Raw genomic sequence first — 27,596 nt, 5'->3', positions numbered from 1 at the left:
TGAACAAACTCAACTGTGTTAAACGAGAAAATGGAAATGGCCTACAAATATTTCTTGTCTCCAATCATTCTCCTACTGTTGCCCACCTTGTTTCAGCTAGCAATAGCAGTTGCACCTATAGCAAAGCCTGGTTGTCAAGATCACTGTGGAAACATCAGCACTCCATACCCTTTTGGAACGACAAAAGATTGCTACCTGGATGAATCGTTTGAGATTGTTTGCGACGAAGCAGCCAGCCCTCCTAGGGTTTTCATAAGAAAAACCAATATGGAGGTTCTGAATATTGGAGATGGTGCTGCCGTTGTCAAAGGTCCAATTATGTCCTCCAATTGTTCCGGTAGGCAATCCGGTCCACCTGCGAACTTGGAGGGAAGTCCTTTCTTTTTCTCCTTCAGTAATCTGTTCATTGCAGTCGGCTGCAACATCCGTGCTCTATTGACAGAGATTGGGCCCCAAGTCAGTGGATGCGACTCAACATGCGTTCCCTACTATAATCATACAACCATTATTTTTGGGCAAGAAATTAATAGTCTCTGTTCTGGTAAGCACTGCTGCGTAGCCAGAGCTCCTTTTAGGATGCAGGTTTTTAATCCAAGTCTAGAAACTAAAAATGAGAGTCAAGACAGCAGTGGATGCAAGCTTACTTTCCTAGCAGACCAAGAATGGGTTGCGTTCTCCGATATAAACAATCCGCAAGTGTTTGATGATCGGGAATATGTTCCGGTGGTGCTGGCTTGGGTGATGGATTACAAGCTTTGGAAATATGACCCCAAGACCATGAGTTGCAAATATTTCCTTCTTCAGCACTCTTTGACTTTAGCATACGAATGTTCTTGCCGGAAAGGTTATGAGGGCAACCCTTACCTTGGGTGCGTAGGTAAAGTTACTGTTTAAGAAAAGACTTTATGTTGCTGTTTGGCTGTACAGCAGCTTCGCTTTTAGCTCTTGAAATAAAAATATTTCAAGAATTATCAGTGGATGTGATTAAAAATTTTAAAGACAAATTCTGGTACATCATCATGTATACAGAGTCACTAAGGAGCTCAAGCATGAGGCAGAGAAAACACTACCAAGAACCGATTGACTAAGGAGCTCAAGCATGAGGCAGAGAAAACACTACCAAGAACCGATTGACTGTGTCATCCGTGCTAGAAAAATTTGAGTTTTCCATTGCCTACAGAATCCTTTGCCAGCTCCAAACGACATAATGTCTTTTTGGTACCTGTCAGTCCAGAACATGATTCAGTGGCCCCTAGGGTAACAGCGAAGTAGAGATAGATTGTGCATAAGAAAGCCAAAAGAGCGAAGGCTGTTAAGAGGAAACGGTGTCGCTGAAGGAGTGTTGACCAGCTACCCAACTCATCCCGTGGGAATGGCTTCCGGAAAGATGGTGATCTCCGGTGAGGAGAAGTTATCATGCTATCAAGAACCATACCTTATATTCTGAGCTTCCTTGGACAACCTGAAACTATCCTAATTTGAGTTCATGGTGGAGGGTAAGGAAACATAATAGAATCAAAATTTCATTAAAAAAAACCAAATACCAAGAGGAAATTATTCTGAGCATTACTGTCATCATCTAATAAAATTTAGGAAAGCAGGGTTTATTACAATGTTTGAGTGGCTTTAAATTTGGTTGAACAATATCTTGCTTGGAGAATGAGGGGAGCACACAAACACCTCTAATTCATCTCCCTCGCTTGCTAGATATTCCCTCTCACATACACAAACAATAAAAACCACATAATTCCAGATAATTAGGGGAATTATAACCTATCTTCACTTTTTGCTATATAAGTCTCGCATCATTATAGGCTTTTGGGTGAGCATCATTATAGCATGAACATGGTGATTTAAAAAGACTTGTCAATGGGATTAGATGATTGCATTTTAATTTCCCGTTGTTATTGTATAATAAAAATAAAGCTTGCTGAATCGCTGTAAAACACACGTGAGTCTCCGTTTTTCCTTTCCCTTGTTACTATTTTGATGTGAATTAAACATATAAACATGTAATATGCTTCATTATGAGGGTGTAAATTATGCTGATTTTGCAAGTCAATAGTTTTTGAATTAATTTCTCAAAGAATAATGTCGTTCGATGTCAACTTCTGCTGTAATAAAGGAGGAGAGAAAAATACGAGGATTAGGGTCCACACAGAAACACTCAGTCCAATAACTTAAGTTTGAGATTTCACGTTGGAAATTTCGGTTAAGTTTCTCCATGATATAGAATTTCCATAAAAAATTGATTTAATCAACGGACAAAACTTGAAATATATAAGCTTTAATTTAAGAGTTATAATGGATTATTATTTTTTGTTGAAAAGTAAAACAGAAGAAAAAAATTGTAGCTTCCTCTTAGATTATTTAAAATTCTATGATAATACAATAGTTAAATTATTAAGTAATTGTACTTCTTCACTGCAAGTCAAGTCGGACTAGAATTTTTTTAAACAGAACACTTGCTAATATTATAAAAAAAATCAAACTTTCATTTGATGGTATTTTCTGTTTTTTTTAATGGATTTTTCTATCCCTTTTGTATATGTTCATTACATCCTATAACATTAACTAGACACAATCTTACAATCTCTATATAACTCCTTTTGAATTAGGCTTGCTCTATAGTTGATTGCTGATTAATTTCTAAAGATATGTTCATTCTAAGTACTTATCTACTATTTCTAGATATTCCACATTATAATAAGATCTTGGCATGCACTCAAGAGAAACGACTTTTCTTCCCCTGTTTTATTCATAGCATCGTCGTCTACACGCTACCTTTCTATTATCTTTAATTTCTCTATTCCGAGTTCCAACACATTTAAGTGGTTCAAAGCCTACTGTTTCTTCTCTTTAGTTTTAGACTACTCGTCTTTGAATTGGTTAGACGAAAGTCACCATCATCACTCAATTGGAGAGTCTTAATTTATAGTCTTGTGGAATTTATACATTATCAATTAAAGCTTGGAAGTTGGGAAGAAACATCCTAGCTCTAGATCCTACAGAAAATTGTGGAAATATTAGCATCCCTTTTCCATTTGGAATAGGAATTCGATTTCAAAAAGATAACCTCCTTCTTGAAGTATTAAATTCCTATGATTCTGAAATTTATTTTGTTTCGACTTCTAAACAATGGATTTACAATCTTTCTTCTCTTCTTTCTGTAGCAGCCAAACAAGAAATAAAATTCACGGTAAAAAAAAAAAGAAACTTGAAAGAATTGGAAATAAAAAATTGTAACTCAGTTGATGTTAGTGTTTTTTGTTGGAATAAAAAACTAGTGTTGTAGGAGTTTAAGGACAACAAAACAAAGATATAAAAATAAAGAATAAGAAGAAGATTTGAGATGTACTAAAGAACATCTTGGGATTTCTTGCAAAGGGATCAACAAATTGGGTTAATTGATTGTGGCAAGATGTTTCTATTTCTCTAAATGCACTTTCTTTTGTTAATTTTTATGGCGGATTGAAAATCCTCAAATTTCGAAATTTAGGGTTTATGTGTGTTTGTATTTGGAAAGGTGACATAGTGTAGTTATTGGTTAATTTTGGGTTAGATAACATGGCTAAGGATTAAATTAAAGATATTAAAATCTAAATTTTTGAAATTTGGGACCATAAGTGGGCAGACATGGTAGGGATTTTGGGGAAATGTGGAAACTTGATTAAATTATGTGATTTTGATATTTTAAAATGATGTTGGGAATGCTTCGGGTCGAAATGGAATGTTGTGATATGGATCGCTGGGAAGTTAGTTATTGCTGCAATATGTTGGAATGGTGTAAATGTGTAATTTTGGCTAAATTGTGTGGTTTTGAGGATAGAAAGATGATGTGATGGTTAAACTTGAATAGTATGATGATGAAATTATGTTTGATCATGATTATGATTCTTGATGAATTGAATTTCTAGATATGGGATTATGTAGGTTGAATGTGAATTAAATGATGGAAGGAAAAAAATTGTGTAAATATTGGTGTTTTAATGATTTAATTATGCTTAGAAATTGTTTGAAAGTTTGCAATTTAAAAGGTTTTGTGTACTAAAGAACATCTTGGGATTTCTTGCAAAGGGATTATAAAAATATTCGACAAAACTGTAATATATAAAAAGAAGTCATGAATGCTGCAAGCAATGACTGGGATATTTCAGTTTCGACATCAATTACGGGTGAGCAGGACTCCATCATCTCATGGTGAACCGCTGATAAATATTAAAAACATGGTGATTTAAGAAGACTTGTCAATAAAAATGAAGTTTGCTGAATCGCTATAAATTAAACACGTGTGTCTCTGTTTTTCTTTTCCCTTGTTACTATTTTGATGTGAATTAAACATACAAACATGTAATATGCTTCATCATGAGGGTCTAAATTATGCTGATTTTGCAAGTCAATAGTTTTTAAATTAATTTTGTCAAAGAATAATGTCGTTCGATGTCAACTTCTGCTGTAATAAAGGAGGAGAGAAAAATAGGAGGATTAGGGTCCACACAGAAACACTCAGTCCAATAACTTAAGTTTGAGATTTCACATTGGAAATTTCGGTTAAGTTTCTCCATGACATAGAATTGGTTAGACGAAAACAAAGTAAACATTAATAAGGATTTCGTTTGTTCAAATTTTTCTCTTTAGTTTTAGACTAATCGTCTTTGAATTGGTTAGACGAAAGTCACCATCACTCATCAATTTATAGTCTTGTGGAATTTATACATCATTAATCAAAGCTTGGAAGTTGGAAAGAAACATCCTAGCTCTCTAAATCCTACGAATACTCGAATTAAAAATATGGAAGGCCACCATATTATATATATAGATAGATTGAGAGAGAACTTTTCATTGAATTTGCTTCAAATGATTTGGACAGTTCGTTTACTCTTTTAAGGCAGTCTTCTCTGTCTCAATTGGTATTTTTTTTCTCACAAATATAGGGAGCAAAGAAAGATCTTTCCCCTCTGTCTCTCTCTCCTTCCATTATTGATCTCCAGCAGCATCTAATTCTGCAATAGAAGGGAAGGCATGATTCCTCGTAGTGTCTCTCTAATTTTTTTCCTGCTATTTCTAGTCCCTGAAATAGCAACTGTATCAGCACTAATTATGGCGAGGCCTAATTGTACAGACACTTGTGGAAACATTAGCATCCCTTTTCCATTTGGAATAGGAACAGGTTGTTACAGGAATGAATGGTTCTCAGTTGATTGCAACGAAACAACTGCGGATTCTCCCAGCAGGGCTTTCTTAAGCAGAATCAACATGGAGGTCTTGGAGATTTCAATAGGGTACAGTAATCCTATGGTTCGAGTAAACAGTCCAATAATTTCCTCCGGCTGTGCTGGTAGAGGTGCCAACTTAGCCATTAATATGACTGGAAGTCCTTTCGTCTTCTCTTACTCAAATATCTTCACCGCAATGGGCTGCAACAATCGTGCTTTATTGAACGGAATTGAGCCAGAAATTGTTGGGTGCACGTCAACTTGCGGTGCTAATAATTTGACTAGTTCCAGTACAGAAGGTAAAGAAAATGGTTACTGTTCTGGTAACAATTGCTGCCAGACCACAATTCCCTCGAGTCTCCAGGTGTTCAACGCGAGTTTGGGGACCGCAGAGGACCCTCTTAATGATCAAGGCTGGAATCAATGCAAGGTAGCTTTTATAGTAGAGGGAGCATGGTTCCGGAACAATATATCAAGTCCCGAGGTGGTGCAAGATATGCAATATGTTCCAGTAATCCTGGATTGGGTTATGTATAGTGATGACATCCCTGAAGGTGTGAAGAATTCTGATGCAACGTATTGCAGCCACCCTATGAACTTAAGTTCTGGGGCTTTGAGAACAGTAACATTGTATTCCAATTCAACTACTTGTTGGTGCAGCCCGGGCTATGATGGCAATCCGTATCTTCCTGATGGATGCACTGGTATGATCCGAACACGCTTAATGTGATTTAATCTATTTTTTTTTAAGAAAAAATAATGGAGTACTGAAGCTTTAGAATAGAGTTGAAGCATAAATTCACCATGCAATATCATTCTACTTTTGAACGGCTCCAATCACAAGGCAATCACAAGAATATACTCACTCATTGGATTTCCTGAATCAGATATCGATGAGTGCAAAATTCCCAGGGTAAATTGGTGTTCGGGGATGACAAAATGTGTGAATGTGCCGGGGCGGTACAAGTGCGAGCTGGACAAAGCTAAGATCACTTTCTTGAGTAAGTTCCTGTCTCTTAATTCTTTTTTCCTTCGTAATTTATAGGAACCTGAAACATTGGTTTAGAGGATAAATTGTGTTTGGGAGACAGTAGAAATTATATATTTTCCCTTGTCTGAGAGAATGGAATGGGAGCTACGAGAAAATTAATTCTCGTCCATGACTGCCTTTTTTATCTCCCCAAAATGGATAGAATGAGGCAATGACGTTATAGTACTTTCTTAATTATTAATTTACATCTTTACCCTTCTTTTTTTCTTTTTCTTTTTATTAATTAAATACAGACAAGAACTGGATACTTAATGTATAATTATCTATAATTGCGCTTTTCCACTCATATGAGAAAATTTTAAATTTTTTGTATGGTTTTTTCTTTTTTACGTGTTTGAGGTGTTTGACATTGCTATTGTTGAACAGTGTTTTTTATACTAATCGATTCGGTATGTTTGACTTGGAAAGTTCTCCATTTGCACTTCAAGAAGAAAAAAACTATTTGTAAAAAAAAATATTGATTTTATTTGTGGGAATAAAAAGAAAGTGGTATGTTAATTAAAAAAATTAGGTTAATTGATTTATTTATCTTCCATGTGTTATGTAGTGGATTTATTCTTCCATATGTTATTTTTTTAAAAAAATCATTTTAAGAAATTTTCAGTCTTCGTATGCACGGATACATCTTTTTTGCTACTGTTTGGATGAAAATACCCCTAAGACCTCGAACATAAAAATTAAAAGTCTTAAAATTTTTGAAAACTTAACAAAACATGAAAAACCAATAAAATAGAAAAAAAAATTAAAAACATATTTAAAAAAAAAACTAGAATGAAAAAACCTGGAGATCTTTCCATGCTATTTTATTTTATTTTTGTAATTGATTTAGGCTTTTTAAAATTAAATTTTCTTTTGGAGGATATATAAGGAAAAACAATATGAATATACAATAACATATAAGGATATAAGAATTAAAATAAATGTATATAAAAAAATATACGCCAGAAGGTTACCTCAACCCAAAAATAGAGATTTAACCACCTTGTTGACATTGATTGTTGTTCAATAATAATTAATACGTATGTATGCATCTAACAATTTTATTTTATTTTGTTCTTGCGAGCAATGGCAGTTCTAGGTGCGGCCACTGGATTGTTGTTGCTGCTTGTTGGTATTTGGCGGTTATATAAACTTGTAAAAAAAAGGAAGAACATTGAACTGAAGAAGAAGTTCTTCAAACGAAATGGTGGTTTATTGCTGCAGCAACAATTATCATCAAGTGATGGAAGCATTCAGAAAACAAAAATATTTACTTCCAAGGAGTTGGAAAAGGCAACCGATCGTTTTAATGATAATAGAATACTTGGTCAAGGTGGCCAAGGAACTGTTTATAAAGGAATGCAAGCAGATGGAATGATCGTTGCTGTTAAAAAATCCAAAATGGTGGATGAAGAAAAGTTGGAAGAATTTATCAATGAGGTCGTCATCCTTTCACAAGTCAATCATAGAAATGTGGTGAAGTTGCTAGGTTGTTGTTTAGAGACGGAGGTTCCTCTGCTAGTCTATGAATTCATTCCCAATGGAAATCTCTTTGAGTATATTCATGACCAGAAGGAGGAGTTCGAGTTTTCATGGGAAATGCGACTAAGGATTGCTACTGAAGTTGCTAGGGCACTTTCTTATCTTCATTCCGCAGCATCCATTCCGGTTTATCACCGTGATATCAAGTCTACAAATATAATGTTAGATGAGAAGTTCAGAGCAAAAGTATCAGATTTCGGAACTTCAAGATCGATCGCCATTGATCAAACTCATCTAACCACTCATGTTCAAGGCACTTTTGGATACTTGGACCCAGAGTACTTCCAGTCTAGCCAGTTTACCGGAAAAAGTGACGTCTACAGTTTTGGTGTTGTTCTTGCAGAGCTCTTGAGTGGGCAAAAACCAATTTCTTATGAAAGGCCGGAAGACAGGAGAAGTTTAGCCACTCATTTTATTCTTTTGATGGAAGAGAACAAGATATTTGATATTCTTGATGAACGACTTATGGGGCAGGACCGTGAAGAAGAAGTTATCGCAGTCGCTAATCTTGCAAGAAGATGCTTGAACTTGAATGGAAGGAAACGACCAACAATGAGAGAAGTCGCGATAGAGTTGGAGCAGATTCGGGTGTCAAAAGGAGCTCTTCATGCACAACAAAGTAGTAAAGAGCTTGAAAACATCAGGGATGAAGTTCCCAACGTATGGGAAATTGCTGGCCCTACTACTTCAGTAACAATTGGAGATTAAGGACATTTATGTTCATTTGATTTGCATGAGTTTTAGACAATTTTATAATTTTCTCGTTGTATTTCCCTTCATCAGACGTTCCGAAACTAATCGAACAACATGTATAATAATTAGTATTTTGTGCCTTGTGGTAGTACTATTTATGATCTCTCCGTGTGATTTTATCACTCCTTTGATTTTCTCTATCTCACCCCAGTACTCCCAACAAAAGTTGCTCTAAATCCGAAAGTTGAAAGATTATATTTCAGTTTCAGTCATAGTTTTTAAATTTGGTCTATTTTGGCTCAGGTTTTAATTTAAACAAAATAAAAAAGATATTAATCCTGTCAAGTTCAATCTCACTCGGCAAGATCAACACCAAGTATTTTTTTTTTACAAAAAAACAAAGAATGAAATAATATCATTTATAAAAAATAAAATTATTGATCCAAGAATCCAATAATATGTACTTTTTTTAAATTGGACCTCCAATCAGGTTAAAGAACATTTGATCATTTGTGAATTAACAAATAATTCCTTATGCGGAGATTCCAATTGTATATTTAGTGGAAACAACGGTATTGAAAGCTGTATTAAGTAATACTCTAAAAAGAATGGGAAAAATATTGTTCCCCGCACCATTATTCATCAAGAAACAAATCATTATGGATTGCTGCGATGATTTTTTTTAATCCCTTTTCTTTTTCTTTTTTTTTAATTGCACTATTATAGACCCAAATTAATAACCAATTATAGCACATTTATTAAGGAATGCAAGATTCAAAGATAGGTAACTAAAATGAAAAACACAATAAAAAGAAATGGTTTTGCTAAAATTGAGACTAAACATATATTTTAGTCCCCTAACTTTTAAAATTATAAGCTTTCAGTCCTTAACAATTTATGAAATTCAATTTTGATCCTAAATTTTATTTTTTTTATTTTTTGATCCCTGGTTTGAGAGAATGGCTGGATTCTCATGATAAAAAAAGAAAATCTCGGTTGAGATTGATACAAGAAAGACATGAAACATGTCTCTTCTATCCCGGCCCAACCATGTCCATCTTTTTTTATCTAGAGATAGTACAAAACACTATCTTATCAACATGGTAATAAATTAAATTTATTTTCATTTTATTTTTCTCTTTTTAAAATTTCAAAATTATAAAAAGGTACTAAATTAGAGAGAACAAATTAAACAGATACATAGGCTAGGCTTTAGCTGCTTAATTTACATAAAACACATAAATTCAAAATTTATTAGTCTTTAATTTTAAGTCATCATTATCAATGTCGCACGTGTGCGGCGTCGCGGCGATCGTCCTCCACACTCCATGGATGTGTGGATCTGGAAAAATACGGGGAGACAAGGAATTCTTTGTCTCTTAGCAGTGGAAAAAATAGAATGGGAGTCGCCACCTAGTATTATGGTCACTAGGAACCCTAACTGGTCTCAGAGATCGGGTACGGAGACTAGTTGCGCAAAGGGAAGGTATTAGCACCCCAAATACGCCCTACCTAAGGTAAGCTGCATTGTTTTATTTGTCTGATCAAAATCTAAGGCTTGGTCGTGTTTTCTAATTGTTGGTCCTGTATGTCTAAGATTCAAGAAAAGTCCTCCTCAATAAGGAGGTTCTTATCTTAATAGGGTAGAACCTAACCGTTTTAACGTTTGGAATAAATAAATTTAATATTCAAAATACGTATTACATGTCAACCCTATTAAGATAAGAACCTATTAAGACGTTAAAACGGTTAGGTTCTACCCTATTAAGATAAGAACCTCCTTATTGAGGAGGGCTTTTCTTGAATCTTAGACAGACAAGACCAACAATTAGAAAACACGACCAAGCCTTAGATTTTGATCAGACAAATAAAACAATGCAGCTTACGTATTTGGGGTGCTAATACCTTCCCTTTGCGCAACTAGTCTCCGTACCCGATCTCTGAGACCAGTTAGGGTTCCTAGTGACCATAATACTAGGTGGCGACTCCCATTCTATTTTTTCCACCGCTAAGAGACAAAGAATTCCTTGTCTCCCCGTATTTTTCCAGATCCACACATCCATGGAGTGTGGAGGACGATCGTCGCGACGCCGCACACGTGCGACAATCAATTTGTCAAGAATATCTTTAATTGGATTTCCATTAGTTTAGCAAAAAAAAAAGTTGAGTGCCTATGAATGCAAACTTGAATTAATGCAAAACAAATCAGAATATATAGCTAATCAAGGGAAAAAAATATAAGCATAAAATCGAGGAACTTGGATTAAAAAGTTTAAGCGAAAAGAAGAGAGATGACACTGAAAATATTTGATAGACCTGAGAGTACAACTCCATTGATATTCCTTCAAACTAGAGTGCCTATGAATGTATTAGGTGCGTAAGTGAACCCTAACCAGCCTTCACACAGTCCTTCAGCGACACCGTTTCCTCTTACGCAAGAACCATACCTTATATTCTGAGCTTCCTTGGACAACCTGAAACTATCCTAATTTGAGTTCATGGTGGAGGGTAAGGAGACATAATAGAATCAAAAGTTCATTAAAAAAAAAAAACAAATACCAAGAGGAAATTATTCTGAGCATTACTGTCATCATCTAATAAAATTTAAGAAAGCAGGGTTTATTACAATGTTTGAGTGGCTTTAAATTTGGTTGAACAATATCTTGCTTGGAGAATGAGGGGAGCACACAAACACCTCTAATTCATCTCCCTCGCTTGCTAGATTCCCTCTCACATACACACACAATAAACACCACATAATTCCAGATAATTAGGGGAACTATAACCTATCTTCACTTTTTGCTATTTAAGTCTCGCATCATTATAGGCTTTTTGCTATTTAAGTCTCGCATCATCATAGCAAGAACATGGTGATTTAAGAAGACTTGTCAATGAGATTAGATGATTGCATTTTAATTTCCCGTTGTTATTGTATAATAAAAACACACGTGTGTCTCTGTTTTTCTTTTCCCTTGTTACTATTTTGATGTGAATTAAACATACAAACATGTAATATGCTTCATCATGAGGGTGTGAATTATGCTGATTTTGCAAGTCAATAGTTTTTAAATTAATTTTGTCAAAGAATAATGTCGTTCGATGTCAACTTCTGCTGTAATAAAGGAGGAGAGAAAAATAGGAGGATTAGGGTCCACACAGAAACACTCAGTCCAATAACTTAAGTTTGAGATTTCACCTTGGAAATTTCGGTTAAGTTTCTCCATGACATGGAATTTCTATAAAAAAATGATTTAATCGAAGGACAAAACTTGAAATATATAAGCTTTAATTTAAGAGTTATAATGAATTTTTTTTTTTGTTGAAAAGTAAAACAGAAGAAAAAACTTTGTAGCTTCCTCTTAGATTATTTAAAATTCTATGATAATACAATAGTTAAATTATCAAGTAATTGTCCTGTACTTCTTCACTGCGAGTCGGACTAGAATTTTTTAAAACAAAACACTTGCTAATATTATTAAAAAAAAATCCTATAATATTCTTGTTCGAAAAAAAAAGTAAAACATTGATAAGGATTTCGTTTGTTCAAATTTTTCTCTCTACTCTCTTTTTTTTATGGATTTTTCTATCCCTTTTGTATATGTTCATTACATCCTATAACATTAACTCTTTTTGAATTAGGCTTGCTCTATAGTTGATTGCTGATTAATTTCTAAAGATATGTCCATTCTAAGTACTTATCTACTGGATATTCCACATTATAATAAGATCTTGGCATGCACTCAAGAGAAACGACTTTTCTTCCCCTGTTTTATTCTTAGCATCGTCGTCTACACGCTACCTTTCTATCTTTAAGTTCTCTATTCTGAGTTCCAACACATTTAAGGGGTTCAAAGCCTACTGCTTCTTCTCTTTAGATTTAGACTAATCGTCTTTGAATTGGTTATACGAAAGTCACCATCACTCAATTTGAGAGCCTTAATTTATAGTCTTGTGGAATTTATACATTATCAATCAAAGCTTGGAAGTTGGAAAGAAACATCCTAGCTCTAAATCCTACAGAAACTTGTGGAAATATTAGCATCCCTTTTCCATTTGGAATAGGAATTCGATTTCAAAAAGATAACCTCCTTCTTGAAGTATTAAATTCCTATGATTCTGAAATTTATTAAATGGTAGGGATTTTGGGGAAATGGGGAAACTTGATTAAATTATGTGATTTTGATATTTTAAAATGATGTTGGGAATGCTTCGGGTCGAAATGGAATGTTGTGATATGGATCGCTAGGAAGTTAGTTATTGCTGCAATATGTTGGAATGGTGTAAATGTGTAATTTTGGCTAAATTGTGTGGTTTTGAGGATAGAAGATGATGTGATGGTTAAACTTGAATAGTATGATGATGAAATTATGTTTGATCATGATTATGATTCTTGATGAATTGAATTTCTAGATATGGGATTATGTAGGTTGAATGTGAAATGATGGAAGGAAAAAAATTGTGTAAATATTGGTGTTTTAATGATTTGATTATGCTTAGAAATTGTTTGAAAGTTTGCAATTTAAAAGGTTTTGTGCACTAACTAAATTTTGATTGAGAAGTTAATAATGAAAAATTTAAAATTGTAATTTGAGATACAATTAGTACTATGAAAAGAATGATGATGCGATTGAATAAGAATAAACGATGAGTTAAAATGATTTGGGATACTAATTGGATATGTTTTCTTAAAAATCAAGAGAGATGTCTGGGGTTGATATAGCAGTTGAAGGAACTCACACAAATGGAATGTCAGGTATATGCCACCATCTTACTTCTTTAATTGAAGTATTGTTATTTCAACGACTCTTTTATTGATTCATATATGTGTGTATGTCTGTATGTGTGTCATGAGCTTCAAAGTGTTTCATGGAACCGAAATGATGTTATTTTTAATGACGCTACCTCTAACCTTCAAATTTGTTTCTTCATGGTGCGCCAAAGTATTGCTTTATTCCAACTCCTTAGAGCTTAATATAGAGAATGTTTAGTAGAGAGGAGTTGGTATCTTATGATTTGTTTGTTCCCCTCATTTGTTGCTCTCCCCTGTTTCATGCAATAGCTTTTGTGCTTTTCTTTTCTTTGCTTGTTCATCTGATGTAAGTTAGGCTATTATCTTTGTAATCTTTTTCTTAATAAAATTTTGACTATTAACCAAAAAAAAAAAGTGATTCATGGGAAATTTTGAATAATTTTAAAGTTGGTTATAATGATGAAGACTTATCGAACAAATTTAGAGTTATCTTAATAACAAAAACTTATTGAGTAAATTAAAGTTCATCGTTATGATGGAGACTTTTTATATAATTTTTAAGTGAGTTATAATGACGGAGACTTATTGGATAAATTTAAAGTTTGCTGTTATAATGGAGACTTAATGATTCAATTCATAGTCGATCATGACGATAAAGACTAACTGAATAGACTTAAAGTCGGCTACAATGACGAGGACTTATATGTAATAATGAAATGATGGAGTTATAGTTTAAAATAAATAATTAAAATGAAATGAAATTATGGTAATTGTGTCTGTACCTAAGTTTTAATTAGTATAGAATGTAAGGGTAAAGAATATTCACCTGCTCTTATTCATTATTTGTATTACTATGTATTGCAAGTTCATATTAATTACAGGCCACCACAACATTGATCTTGTTGTTGGGATTGCATAGCTTTTGTTATTAGGTAGAATTTTATAATTATTACTTTATGTCATGTAACTAAACATGATGCATAGGTTAATAATTAATATTTTCAAGTTGTTACAAGTAAAATAATTAATTAGTAATTATTCTACCTTTTACTGGATAATTGTTTGCGCTATGCCGCAGGTCGTATCAAATTTTTGTTGAACTTAAAAAAAATATTAAGTTGTTGTTAACATGTTTTCTAAAAAAAAACCGTTATGTGGAGGTTAACCCGATGTGACATAGTCAACTTTACAAGTCCAAATACAACTCGAACAACCGGTAAAAAAAATAGTTTGATTAAAAAAAATCAAGACGATATCTTTTTTATTTTTTTTTAGATGACAACATATTGGATGTACTTGGATTTACTTGAATCAACTCGGATTTACTTGGATCAACTCATATTAACTTGTCAAATCTTCAACCGAAATCATGAAACCTTAATAACCCTATAGAAAGCAAAAAAATAAATAAATTATTAAGCTCAATTATCAATTAATATAATATTGAAGGATGAAATTGAAAAAACATCAATTAGAAAAATAAGTTGAGTCAGCCTGGGTATTAAACCTGAGTCATGAGACTGAAATAACCGCATAGAAAGAAAATTGAAATAAATTATAAAGCTGAATTCTCAATCGATGTTGAAGAATGAAATTGAAAAGAATCAATTAAAAAAAGGACACAAAAGAGTCAACCCAAACTAACCGACCAAACTCGTTATTCAAGTCATGAGACTGAGATAACCTTGTAGAAAGCAAACTGAAATAAATTATGCAATCTAATTCTCAATTAACCTAATATTAAAGGATGAAATTGGAAAAAAAATTAAAAAAAAAAAACAAAAAAAACTGAGGCAATTTGGCTATTGCGTGACCCTGTTCATGAGATCATGATAACCCAATAAAAAAACAAAATGAAGTACAATTCTCAATCAACCCAATGTTGAAGAATTAAATTGAAAAAAAAATGAATAAGAAAACAAACAAAAAAAGTCCCAAGTCAACTCGGGTTAACTTGCCGAACTCGAATCATGAGACCGAGATAAATACATAGAAATTAAAAAAAATATAAAGTCAATTTTTTAATCAACACAATGTTGAATGATCAAAATTGAAAAAAAAATCAATTAAAAAAGGACAAAAAAAAACCCGAGCCAATTTGGCTAACCCATAAAACTTGCGACCCGGGTCATGAGACCATCATAACCCCACAGAAAGTAAATAAAAGAAACATGAAGCTAAATTCTCGATCAACCAAATATTGAAGGATGAAGTTGAGAAACAAATCAATTAAAAAAAAGAATAAAAAAATTACTTGAGTCAACCTGGGTTAACCCATCAAACTTGGATCATAAGACCAGGATAACCCCATAAAATATAAATCAAAACAAATTATAAAGTCTAATATCTATTAAACCTAATATTAGATGATGGAATTGTAAAAAAAAATCTTTGAGGACCCAATTGTAAAAAGCCAAATCATTTCATTGTTAATTGCTATAATGAAATGTCAAGAACTTTTAATATATGTTAATTATGTAAAAATAAATTAATGATATAAATCTCAAGCAATATTATGAATTCTACTTTACATGAATGTGGAGATTAACTGTCATTGAAGTTCTTTTAGTAGTAAGACTGAATTTGCCTAAGCATTGGTTGTGTACGCCAAATGTGGTTTGAGTTGTCGTTATGCAAATTTTAGATAAAGCTCCTGTGTAAGGTAGATTCTGCTGGAATTTTATTAAATTAAATAAATTATTTGTTTGAATGGAATATATATATATATATATATATATATATATTTGGGCGCGCGCGGGGACGTGTGTTATGCCTTGATTGACAAGGAACCTTATATCAGATTTTTTAGAAAAATATCATATTCTTGATCCCTACATGTTTCTCTGTAATATAGGGTTGTATAACCTAAAAGGGCTTAGTGTTGGATGCTCACGACGTCAGGAAATTAAACTGAATCTTGGTTGATGCTCCATTTAGAAAAATAAAATCAAATTGAATTGAATTAAAAATATTAAAGCTATTGTGACTCGATTTGAACACTAGACAAGTGTTGAGCCTCTTTTCTTGCAAATATCAAGGACTAAATTGCATAATCATGGAAGAGATTTAGCTCTTTTTGTTTTTTTAGATCCCTTGATTTTTTTCCTTTTATATGGGATCCCATAATGTTGAGGAAAAGTATTTGATACTCTGTTTTGCAAAAAAAAAAACAATTTCATTGATGTAAAATTAACAATTAAGGCTCGAGAGATCAATTTTTTTAAAAAAATCAGGGACCAAAAAGGACGGGCGGGGTAACTTGGCAGCGGTTGCAGGATGAGACCGTGGCGCTATATCGATGCATGCGGCCTCTTTCGGCTGCATTGGAAACGTCACAGCAGATCTTTCTATTTTGTGCAAGTCCTTAACAGAAAGTCGAAGTCTAGCCATGCATTTGATTTTGCAAGTCAATAGTTTTTAGATTAATTTTGTCAAAGAATAATGTCGTTCGATGTCAACTTCTGCTGTAATAAAGGACGAGAGAAAAATAGGAGGATTAGGGTCCACACAGAAACACTCAGTCCAATAACTTGAGTTTGAGATTTCACGTTGGAAATTTCGGTTAAGTTTCTCCATGATATAGAGAAACGACTTTTCTTCCCCTGTTTTATTCATAGCATCGTCGTCTACACGCTATTCTCTTTAGTTTTAGACGACTAATCGTCTTCGAATTGGTTAGACGAAAGTCACCATCACTCATCAATTTGAGAGTCTTAATTTATAGTCTTGTGGAATTTATACATTATCAATCAAAGCTTGGAAGCTGGAAAGAAACATCCTAGCTCTAAATCCTACGAATATATAGATAGATTGAGAGAGAACTTTTCATTGAATTTGCTTCAAATGATTTGGACGGTTCGTTTACTCTTTTAAGGCAGTCTTCTCTGTCTCAATTGGTATTTTTTTTCTCACAAATATAGGGAGCAAAGAAAGATCTTCCCCCCTCTCTCCTTCCATTATTGATCTCCAGCAGCATCTAAATCTGCAATAGAAGGGAAGGCATGATTCCTCGTAGTGTCTCTCTACTTTTTTTCCTGCTATTTCTAGTTCCTGAAATAGCAACTGTATCAGCACTAATTATGGCGAGGCCTAATTGTGCAGAGACTTGTGGAAACATTAGCATCCCTTTTCCATTTGGAATAGGAACAGGTTGTTACATGAATAACTGGTTCTCAGTTGATTGCAACGAAACAACTGCGGGTTCTCCCAGCAGGGCTTTCTTAAGCAGCATCAACATGGAGGTCTTGGAGATTTCATTAGAGGACAGCACGGTTCGAGTATACAGTCCAATAATTTCCTCCGGCTGTGCTGGTAGAGGTGCCAACTTAGCCATTAATATGACTACAAGTCCTTTCGCCTTCTCTTCCTCAAATATCTTCACCGCAATGGGCTGCAACAATCTTGCTTTATTGAACGGAATTGAGCCAGAAATTGTTGGGTGCACGTCAACTTGCGGTGCTAATAATTTGACTAGTAATTCTAGTGCAGAAGGTAAAGAAAATAGTTACTGTTCTGGTAACAATTGCTGCCAGACCACAATTCCCTCGAGTCTCCAGGTGTTCAACGCGAGTTTGGGGACCCCAGAGCACCCTATTAATGATCAAGGCAGAAATCAATGCAAGGCAGCTTTTATAGTAGAGGAAGAATGGTTCCGGAACAATATATCAAGTCCCGAGGTGGTGCAATATATGCAATATGTTCCAGTAATCCTGCGTTGGCTTATGTATTATGGTACTGACATCCCTGAAGGTGTAACATTGTATTCTGATGCAAATAATTCTGATGCAAAGAATTCTGATGCAAAGTATTGCGACCCCCCTGTGAACTTAACTTCTGGTAGGTGGGGTTTGAGAACAGTAACATTGTATTCCAATTCAACTACTTGTTGGTGCAGCCCGGGCTATGATGGCCATCCGTATCTTCCTGATGGATGCACTGGTATGATTCGAACACGCTTAATGTGATTTAATCTTCTTCTTTTTTTAAGAAAAAATAATGGAGTACTGAAGCTTTAGAATAGAGTTGAAGCATAAATTCACCATGCAATATCATTCTACTTTTGGATGGCTCCAATCACAAGGCAATCACATGAATATACTCACTCATTGGATTTCCTGAATCAGATATCGATCAGTGCAAAATTCCCGGGGTAAATTGGTGTTCGGGGATGACAAAATGTGTGAATGTACCGGGGTGGTACAAGTGCGAGCTTGACAAAGCTAAGATCACTTTCTTAAGTAAGTTCCTGTCTCTTAATTCTTTTTTCCTTCGTAATTTATAGGAACCTGAAACATTGGTTTAGAGGATAAATTGTGTTTGGGAGAGAGTAGATATTATATATTTTCCCTTGTCTGAGAGAATGGAATGGGAGCTACGAGAAAATTAATTCTCGTCCATGACTGCCTTTTTTATCTCCCCAAAATGGATAGATTGAGGCAATGACGATATAGTACTTTCTTAATTATTAATTTACATCTTTACCCTTCTCTAAGTACCCTTGGTTCTCCTGTAAATCATAGCATACGATATAATTCTGTTCTTTTTAATTTCACCTTCTTTTTTTCTTTTTTCTTTTTTAATTAATTAAATATAGACAAGAACTGGATACTTAATGTATAATTATCTATAATTACGCTTTTCCACTTATATGAGAAAATTTTAATTTTTTTGTATGGTTTTTTTGACATTGCTATTGTTGAACAGTGTTTTTTATACTAATCGATTCGGTATGTACGTTTGACTTGGAAAGTTCTCCATTTGCACTTCAAGAAGAAAAAAACCATTTGTAAAAAAAAATATTGATTTTATTTGCGGGAATAAAAAGAAAAATGGTATGTTAATTAAAAAAATTAGATTAATTGATTTATTTATCTTTATGTATTGGATTTATTCTTCCATGTGTTATTTTAAAAAAAATCATTTTAAGAAATTTTCAGTCTTCATACGTATGCACGGATACATAGATATTTTCTCTTATATACTCTTCATGATGATATTTTCTCTTATATACTCTTCTGACTTTTGCTAAGACCTCCAACATAAAAAATTAAGTCTTAAAATTTATCAAAGTTAAAAAAAAAAAAATTTGAAAACTTAACAAAACATGAAAAACCAATAAAATAGAAAAAAAAAATTAAAAACATATTTTTTTAAAAAAAAAACCTAGAATGAAAAAACCTGGAGAATACCAAAACATTTTTAATAGATCATAGATATTTTAAAAAAATGGTAACTAATAAAAATTTTGAAAATCCATATCCTGTGAAACTTATTTTGTTGCCATAGATATAATTAATTTCTAGTTGTGATTTTTTTATTTTTTATATTATTCGAGTAAGTTTTTTTTGTTCACTTTTCAATTTTTTTTATTTTCTTATGTTTTGTGGGCTTTTCATGCTTATTTTATTTTATTTTTGTAATTGTTTTAGGCTTTTTAAAATTAAATTTTCTTTTGGAGGTTGTTGTGGCTATTTTGTTCAAAATAGTGAAAGGATATATGAGGAAACAAATATGAATATACAATAACATATAAGAATATAAGAATTAATTTAAATATATATATATATATATATATATATATATATACACGGCAGAAGTTTACCTCAACCCAAAAAAGATTTAACCACCTTGTTGACATGGATTGTTGTTCAATAGTAATACGTGTGTATGTATCTAACAATTGTTTTTTTCCTTGCGAGCAATGGCAGTTCTAGGTGCGGCCACTGGATTGTTGCTGCTGCTTGTTGGTATCTGGCGGTTATATAAACTTGTAAAAAAAAGGAAGAACATTGAACTGAAGAAGAAGTTCTTCAAACGAAATGGTGGTTTATTGCTGCAGCAACAATTATCCTCAAGTGATGGAAGCATTCAGAAAACAAAAATATTTACTTCCAAGGAGTTGGAAAAGGCAACCGATCGTTTTAATGATAATAGAATACTTGGTCAAGGTGGCCAAGGAACTGTTTATAAAGGAATGCAAGCAGATGGAATGATCGTTGCTGTTAAAAAATCCATATTAGTGGATGAAGAAAAGTTGGAAGAATTTATCAATGAGGTCGTCATCCTTTCACAAGTCAATCATAGAAATGTGGTCAAGTTGCTAGGTTGTTGTTTAGAGACGGAGGTTCCTCTGCTAGTCTATGAATTCATTCCCAATGGAAATCTCTTTGAGTATATTCATGACCAGAAGGAGGAGTTCGAGTTTTCATGGGAAATGCGACTAAGGATTGCTACTGAAGTTGCTAGGGCACTTTCTTATCTTCATTCCGCAGCATCCATTCCGGTTTATCACCGTGATATCAAGTCTACAAATATAATGTTAGATGAGAAGTTCAGAGCAAAAGTATCAGATTTCGGAACTTCAAGATCGATCGCAATTGATCAAACTCATCTAACCACTCATGTTCAAGGCACTTTTGGATACTTGGACCCAGAGTACTTCCAGTCTAGCCAGTTTACCGGAAAAAGTGACGTCTACAGTTTTGGTGTTGTTCTTGCAGAGCTCTTGAGTGGGCAAAAACCAATTTCTTATGAAAGGCCGGAAGACAGGAGAAGTTTAGCCACTCATTTTATTCTTTTGATGGAAGAGAACAAGATATTTGATATTCTTGATGAACGACTTATGGGGCAGGACCGTGAAGAAGAAGTTATCGCAGTCGCTAATCTTGCAAGAAGATGCTTGAACTTGAATGGAAGGAAACGACCAACAATGAGAGAAGTCGCGATAGAGTTGGAGCAGATTCGGGTGTCAAAAGGAGCTCCTCATGCACAACAAAGTTGTAAAGACCTTGAAAACATCAGGGATGAAGTTCCCAACGTATGGGAAATTGCTGGACCTACTACTTCAGTAACAATTGGCGATTTAGAAATGGCACGGCTCCATCTTTGGATGTCCAACCATTGATTTCTCACGAAACATGGTGATTAAGGACATCCACGACTTTTATGTTCATTTGATTTGCATGAGTTTTAGACAATTTTAAGATTTTCTCATTGTATTTCCCCTCATCAGACGTTCCTAAACTAATCAAACAACATGTATAATTTTTTTTTTTTAATAGTAAACGAGAGAATTATATATTACACAGCCCTATCAAGTAGTTGGAACTGAACGAAAGATAAAATACAATGGAAATATAAAAGAAAAGAGAAGACCAAAGCGACGAGGGACCTAATTAATTAGTCCAGTTCATAATACATTCAGGATTTCTAAAAAGATCTGAGCCTGTATAGCTGAAATTTCTAACTGAGGACTTCAACCAGAAGGCCAAACGGTGAAAGGTGAGATCAAAAATCATATCCCAATCCGGAGCCTTGGATTCGAAGATTAGGCGGTTGCGCGCTATCCAAATTGACCAGTACAGACCTTTACAGAGGAGGGTAATAGCACGTCGCTGAAAATTTCCATTAATCAAACCGGACCATTCCTGTAGATTTTGATTTGGGTCTTTGTGCAGACAACCTGAGCACTCGAACTAGTTCAAGAAACGACCCCAAAGAGACCATGTTATAGGACACCAATGGAAAAGATGATTAATTGTCTCAGTTTCCTTGCAGCAGAATGGGCAGTGAGATTCCTCATAATTAATTATTCTCCTCTCAGCTAAAAAACTTCATGTACTCAAACTGCCATAAAGAAGAAGCCATATGAACACGTCCACTTTTGGAGGGGCATAACCATTCCATAGCAGAACAGGGGAGTGATTATTTTCAGTGACCGATAGACTATCAAAGAGCAGGCAACCTGATTGGGCTGAGTACATGCCAGAGCTGTGGAATTTCCATAACTTGCGGTCTGCACCATCTGAGAAAATGAGACCACGTTGCACCTCTGCGATCAATGCAAGATCCCGTCAATAAATATCAACCAATAAAATTATGTCATGTGGCATTGGAAAAGGACCTGAGAGCCCCTACAGATCTTTATAAATAGAGGGCCTCAACCTAAAGGAAGAGGATTCCGGGAGATACAAATTTCCTGCAAGACAAGCTCTTCAAGTAAGGAAGCTCTCTCTCTCTCTCTCTTCAAGCAAGGAAGCTCTCTCTCAAAGAGTTCTCAAGGCTCCTTCATCTACGCTTGAAGTCTACAAAGAACGAAACTCTGTTGGATCAAGCCAAAACGCCTCATAAGAGTTCTTCAACAATACTTTGAAGACAAATCAAGATACTCTTCAAAGCATCAAATCACAACATCTCGCTTCGCAATACACGCCCAAATTCGCGTTCTTGCAAAGCACAAATCTTGGCTTGATTACTCAAATAAATCAAGTCACCATACATCAAATCCAATGGAAGAATCAGAGGATTGCCATATTCTTTTGAAAGAATATATTATATAGAGATTGTACCCATTCATATATTTAATAAAATCATATATTTATACACGTGTACTTGTTTAATTTCATGTGCTCAAAATTATGTCTATAGAATTATTTTCAAGAGATCAACATTCCACTTCATGAGACAGTAGTTTTCATAGGGAGTGGCATGAGACAGCGAACTCTTGTCACGATTTAATTGAAAGATAGTACCAGGGAATTCTGTGTCCAAAGCAACCAAGGGGAAGCGAGAGATCGCTTCCTTGATTAGAAAAAACTCATATACGAGGTTGTCTGCCCAGACTTCGCGCAGATGTACTGGTTTGCTGCTCTTCATCGTTGACGCTGTTGTGATTTGAAGATCTAATGCAAGTTGAGCTATTTCAATGGCTTAGGTTGTCAATCTATAGCCAAGATCAGAAGGGGTGGTCCGAAGTTGATTAGGAGTGTATGGAATCCTGGTTTCTTCTGGTTTTCCATCTCAAAATTAAAAAAAGAGATCATTCCTAGGTTTCCTGCCGCGAGAAGGATTGTCCTAATGGAATGCTACTTTCAGTGTCTTAAATTAATTCGGTTTATAATTACAACCTCTTTATATAATCAAGGAGTCCTTAACGATTAAGACTATTAATTGCCTAGCTAATATCCAATCAGGGAGGGATTAAAAAAACAAATTGCATGTATTGTTCAATCCCTGCCAGGAAATAGATGAGCCGCCAAATCAAGAAAAATTGTTACTCCATCTGTTTCAAAGATATTATTTCATTTAACTTTTCAGCAATTATTTAATTTACGTATCTTATTTCAAATTATTTTATTCATCATTTGAAAGTAAATGAGAGAGAATCTTGAGTGGAAGAATTAAAATAAATTATAATTAGAGGTATAATAGTAAAATCAAGTAATTAATTGTTTATTTTTTTTAATAATGGATTATAATTTTAGGACATCCAAAATGAAAGGTGAACAATATCTTTGAAATAGAGGGAGCGGTTTTCTGTGACAAATGATGATTTTGCTAAATCAAGAAGACAAATTGTCGGTCTAAATTGTTCTTGATTGAGTTTTAAATTAAATTGGGTAGAATGTACTAACAAGTCAATCTATGATCTGATTAATTAATTTGGAGAAACCCAATTTTATTTTTTTTTAAATAATATTATTTCAAAAAATAATTCTTAAAACAACCTTATTTTGAAATTAATCCACATAACTGAAGATCAGTTGTTGTTTTCTAACTTATGTCTTCAGTTGTTTGAGCATCAATTAACTACAGAGCGGATATTCTATGAAGATAGGCAAATTAAAAGAGGCCTATTGATCGGCTTTGTGCTATGTAACCAAGAAAATGAAATAAGAAGCTATTTTGTGAATTGGTTAGAGATAGATTGTGCATAAGAAAATGAAATAAGAAGCTAAATTAACATGCAATTGGCAGCCTGGGATTGGGAAATTGATTGAGCAATCCAGAACCAGCAGAAAAGGTCTTCCTCTTGGTGTTTCATGGTGTGCCTGCCTATTCTTTATCTGTAAGCAAAGAAACTCTGGATGTCATAACTCTGAAATTCCCCTGTTAACAGCATTTCTCAAGCTGTTCTTTTCACTGTCAAACGCAAATGGTGGAAAACTGCAATTTGTCAAGCAGCTATTTATCAAGAAAACAGACTTGTTTGCTATCTGTTATAACTGGGAACTAGTCTGAATAGGTGGCTTTCTTTTTGCATAGCTTTGTAGCAGGTCGATCCTGCGTCTCGTTCATTGAATAATGATTTCATTCATCAAAAAACTTACAGCACAGATAAACTATATCTAGAAAATGGGAAAACATAATTTAGCCATAAAAGAAATCACCTGTGTAATTGTTATAAAAACAATGAAGAATTATCAGTGGATGTGTTTAAAAATTTTAAAGACAAATTCTGGTACATCATCATGTATACAAAGTCACTAAGGAGCTCAAGCATGAGGCAGAGAAAACACTACCAAGAACCGATTGACTGTGTCATCCGTGCTAGAAAAATTTGAGTTTTCCATTGCCTACAGAATCCTTTGCCAGCTCCAAACGACATAATGTCTTTTTGGTACCTGTCAGTCCAGAACATGATTCAGTGGCCCCTAGGGTAACAGCGAAGTAGAGATAGATTGTGCATAAGAAAGCCAAGAGAGCGAAGGCTGTTAAGAGGAAACGGTGTCGCCGAAGGAGTGTTGACCAGCTACCCAACTCATCCCGTGGGAATGGCTTCCGGAAAGATGGTGATCTCCGGTGAGGAGAAGTTATCATGCTATCAAGAACCATACCTTATATTCTGAGCTTCCTTCGACAACCTGAAACTATCCTAATTTGAGTTCATGGTGGAGGGTAAGGAAACATAATAGAATCAAAATTTCATTACAAAAAAAAAACAAATACCAAGAGGAAATTATTCTGAGCATTACTGTCATCATCTAATAAAATTTAGGAAAGCAGGGTTTATTACAATGTTTGAGTGGCTTTAAATTTGGTTGAACAATATCTTGCTTGGAGAATGAGGGGAGCACACAAACACCTCTAATTCATCTCCTTCGCTTGCTAGATTCTCTCTCACATACACACACAATAGACAACACATAATTCCAGATAATTAGGGGAACTATAACCTATCTTCACTTTTTGCTATTTAAGTCCCGCATCATTATAGGCTTTTGGGTGAGCATCAATATAGCGAGAACTGCTAAGCTAAAGCATGTTAGAAAAAAAATTGAGGTATTAGGATACTGTAAAGACATAACCAGATGTGCAAGAGAAAAAACCACTATGCAGCATCAGCAAAGTAATCAAACCACTATGCAGCATCAGCAAAGTAATCAATCTTGCACTAGAAAGGAAACAACGTGGAAATCAAGGCTGTTTCATCGTCCATACACTTGAGTTCGGTTAAGCAACAAAACATCCAAATTACAATGAAGGTAAATAAAATCATCTAAAACGATGATTATTTGCAACTATTCTCAAGTCCATTATGACATAGAACAAAGGAATCTAGCCCATACACCATTTGGCAAATCCATCCACACAGCTGCTATATAAACAGAATCATTTTGCTGGAATCCCTGAGCAAGTATCTACAGGATCCAAATCTCCAGAGCAGTGAAAAGAGCAAAACACAAATGACACACCTCCCACAAGTTTTATCTTCATATTCGGTTGATTATCACAATGGTCGATCGATAATCACTCACAAAAAAGATCGTGAAACTACAAGAGAAACCAGTCCGGCCAAAAATAACCTGCCTAAGCACTTCAACAAACAAAGAGCTTAAGCAGTGAATTGTTCACACAATATCCAATTGAAAGATCCAACTGGGCCAAAAAGAAATGACATTTATAACGACTTATTAAAGACAGTCAACAATGCCCGCATATCAATGAACTTGTGTTCTATCTAGTAATAACGAGAACACCGGCGAGGGAGCTGTGTGTAGAGCAATGACTGTGGATTAGTGCTGATTTCACAAGCAATCACGCACTGACATGAGTCATAAGACAGCGTGAAAACAGGAAACGTATGCAATGGCACATAATGCATGACTATAGATCCAATACCAATCTATCATTAATCCAGAGCAAGCAACAACAATCAGCACTTGAGAAACTCCAAAATACATGTCAAAATCAGCATCCATAAAAAGCAGATCTTTTTCTTATAACCAGTCAGTAAAGCAGACAAGATTAAGAATCAAAGTCATATTTTTGCACATAGATGGGCCATCTGAGCACTGCCCATCCCAATTGATTTGAATAAATTTCACATTGACAGCTAGCTATGGTTCAAATTCTCTAAGATTTATCACATTTCAGCTGAGCCCTTTTGGCACTCTTTCCCCTCCTTTCACAAATACAACATTAATAAAGGAGAAAAATATACAAAAACAAACGTCCAACCAAATAGCAAAACACCCACATTGCAAAAATCAAACATAAAGCTCCCAAATTTCACATTCATTAAAAAAAACAAAAACAAAATCTGGGAAACACCAATCAGATCTGAAGAAAGGAATCGGAAACTTGCGGTTCAAAGAAGATCAACAAAATCAGGTAAGAGAAGCTATAGCTTTTATCTTTCTAGAAGAAGCTTGTATCGTTTTACCTTGTAACAACGATAATGTCTTGTTTCTTCTCCGTTTCTCTCGGCAAAAAAGAGAGTGAAAAAGAGAGATGGCTTGGATGAACGTCTATGCTATTCCCTCCCCTTCCATTCACTACCCTCAAATAGGAGAGGATAAAAAAAAGAATCGTTTTTTATATAGGAAAAAAGGAACGACTCCTACGTGAAAAGTTAGTGAGAGACTGGCAGATTGGGCGTCAAAGGCTTTGCTTTGTGTACGATCGATGTTGGTTTGGTTTAATGAGGGGTATAAGTTGGGCCATCAGAGCATAATGCTATGCTTCGTTTGGGTAGGTTGGCGTTTGGAAATTTCAAGCGACGGATTAGGACTTGTTCCACATCAAAACAAAGACAAGAGGCTCTCCTCCATATACCATCATTGATTAGTACTCCCACCTGGACAGACAAAGATTGTTTAAAACTAACTATGACTGAGTTCAATAAAGTCCCACCTTGGATTTTTTTTAGTATAGAAAGTGGCTGTACAATAAATACATGCTGCATGAAACATGGTGTCTTTTATTCCCAGTATATTTGAAAGAATTCTCGTTGCGTTGTGTTTAGTTAATATGCTAAATAAATTGAATATATACACAAAAATGATAGAAACGTACTTGATTAGAGAAATGAAAATAAAGATATAAAATAAATTTGTTTTTATAATATTTTTTTAGTGATTTTTTGCCCTTTTAAAATACAAAATACAAGTTATCTTTATTTTTTATACCTCGAGATTCTTTTAAAAATAAAATTAATCTAACGAGATGCATTATCTCTCTCAAAATTAAAAAAAGGGATTTTAACTAAAAACTTAGATTGAATAAATTTTCTCTTTGTTGTTTAAATCAATTATTAGAAACTTTTAGATAAATAGTTAGAAATAAGTGGAATTTGAAGAAGATG

The 27,596-nt window shown here is 34.2% G+C and overlaps 3 protein-coding genes across 24 annotated transcripts in view; 1 reads left to right on the top strand and 2 right to left on the bottom strand.

Moving 5' to 3' along the window:
• Positions 1-21,313, top strand: part of LOC112326133 (wall-associated receptor kinase-like 22) — a 129,057-nt gene extending 107,744 nt beyond the window's left edge. For 4 of the 18 annotated variants that reach the window (XM_052455277.1, XM_052455266.1, XM_052455265.1 and 1 more), the window contains 3 exons: positions 17,908-18,169; positions 18,355-18,468; positions 19,939-21,313. In XM_052455277.1, the coding sequence (XP_052311237.1) occupies positions 17,908-18,169; positions 18,355-18,468; positions 19,939-21,134 (1,572 nt within the window). In that variant the 3' untranslated portion in view covers positions 21,135-21,313. Of the gene's footprint in view, positions 1-4,869; positions 5,483-5,580; positions 5,921-6,103; positions 6,218-7,339; positions 7,687-17,380; positions 17,687-17,722; positions 18,170-18,354; positions 18,469-19,938 lie in introns of those variants that run through there. The other 14 variants (XM_052455320.1, XM_052455315.1, XM_052455299.1 and 11 more) reach the window with 12 other exon arrangements.
• On the bottom strand, positions 1,097-26,825 carry LOC112324762 (uncharacterized). Of its 3 annotated transcripts, none has more exons than XM_052455353.1 (2): positions 26,676-26,812; positions 1,097-1,468 (listed from the first exon to the last, which is right to left on the bottom strand). In XM_052455353.1, the coding sequence occupies exon 2, from the start codon at positions 1,431-1,433 to the stop codon at positions 1,149-1,151; it is 285 nt and encodes a 94-aa protein (XP_052311313.1). In that variant the 5' UTR covers positions 1,434-1,468; positions 26,676-26,812; the 3' UTR covers positions 1,097-1,148. The 3 variants fall into 3 exon arrangements, with proteins under 3 accessions (XP_052311313.1, XP_052311309.1, XP_052311306.1); XM_052455349.1 differs by having other exon boundaries at positions 1,101-1,473; XM_052455346.1 differs by having other exon boundaries at positions 1,109-1,462; positions 26,676-26,825.
• Positions 24,379-26,825, bottom strand: LOC7455777 (uncharacterized). 3 transcript variants are annotated; one of them, XM_002299126.4, is made up of 2 exons: positions 26,676-26,825; positions 24,379-24,873 (listed from the first exon to the last, which is right to left on the bottom strand). In XM_002299126.4, the coding sequence occupies exon 2, from the start codon at positions 24,842-24,844 to the stop codon at positions 24,560-24,562; it is 285 nt and encodes a 94-aa protein (XP_002299162.1). In that variant the 5' UTR covers positions 24,845-24,873; positions 26,676-26,825; the 3' UTR covers positions 24,379-24,559. The 3 variants fall into 3 exon arrangements, with proteins under 3 accessions (XP_002299162.1, XP_024444956.1, XP_024444950.1); XM_024589188.2 differs by having other exon boundaries at positions 24,379-24,884; positions 26,676-26,823; XM_024589182.2 differs by having other exon boundaries at positions 24,379-24,879; positions 26,676-26,809.
• Positions 26,826-27,596: the final 771 nt, after the last annotated feature.

Source organism: Populus trichocarpa, chromosome 1 (assembly GCF_000002775.5).
Source record: "Populus trichocarpa isolate Nisqually-1 chromosome 1, P.trichocarpa_v4.1, whole genome shotgun sequence".
In the NCBI taxonomy this organism is placed as follows: Eukaryota; Viridiplantae; Streptophyta; class Magnoliopsida; order Malpighiales; family Salicaceae; genus Populus; species Populus trichocarpa.
Note: the sequence above shows the minus strand (reverse complement) of the source record. Positions and strands in the feature narration are given on the sequence as shown.

What these genes read in the sequence shown, in the direction of transcription:
- LOC112324762 (XM_052455346.1), bottom strand. Translation starts at nt 1,433, where the DNA reads ATGGTTCTTGATAGCATGATAACTTCTCCTCACCGGAGATCACCATCT.
- LOC7455777 (XM_002299126.4), bottom strand. Translation starts at nt 24,844, where the DNA reads ATGGTTCTTGATAGCATGATAACTTCTCCTCACCGGAGATCACCATCT.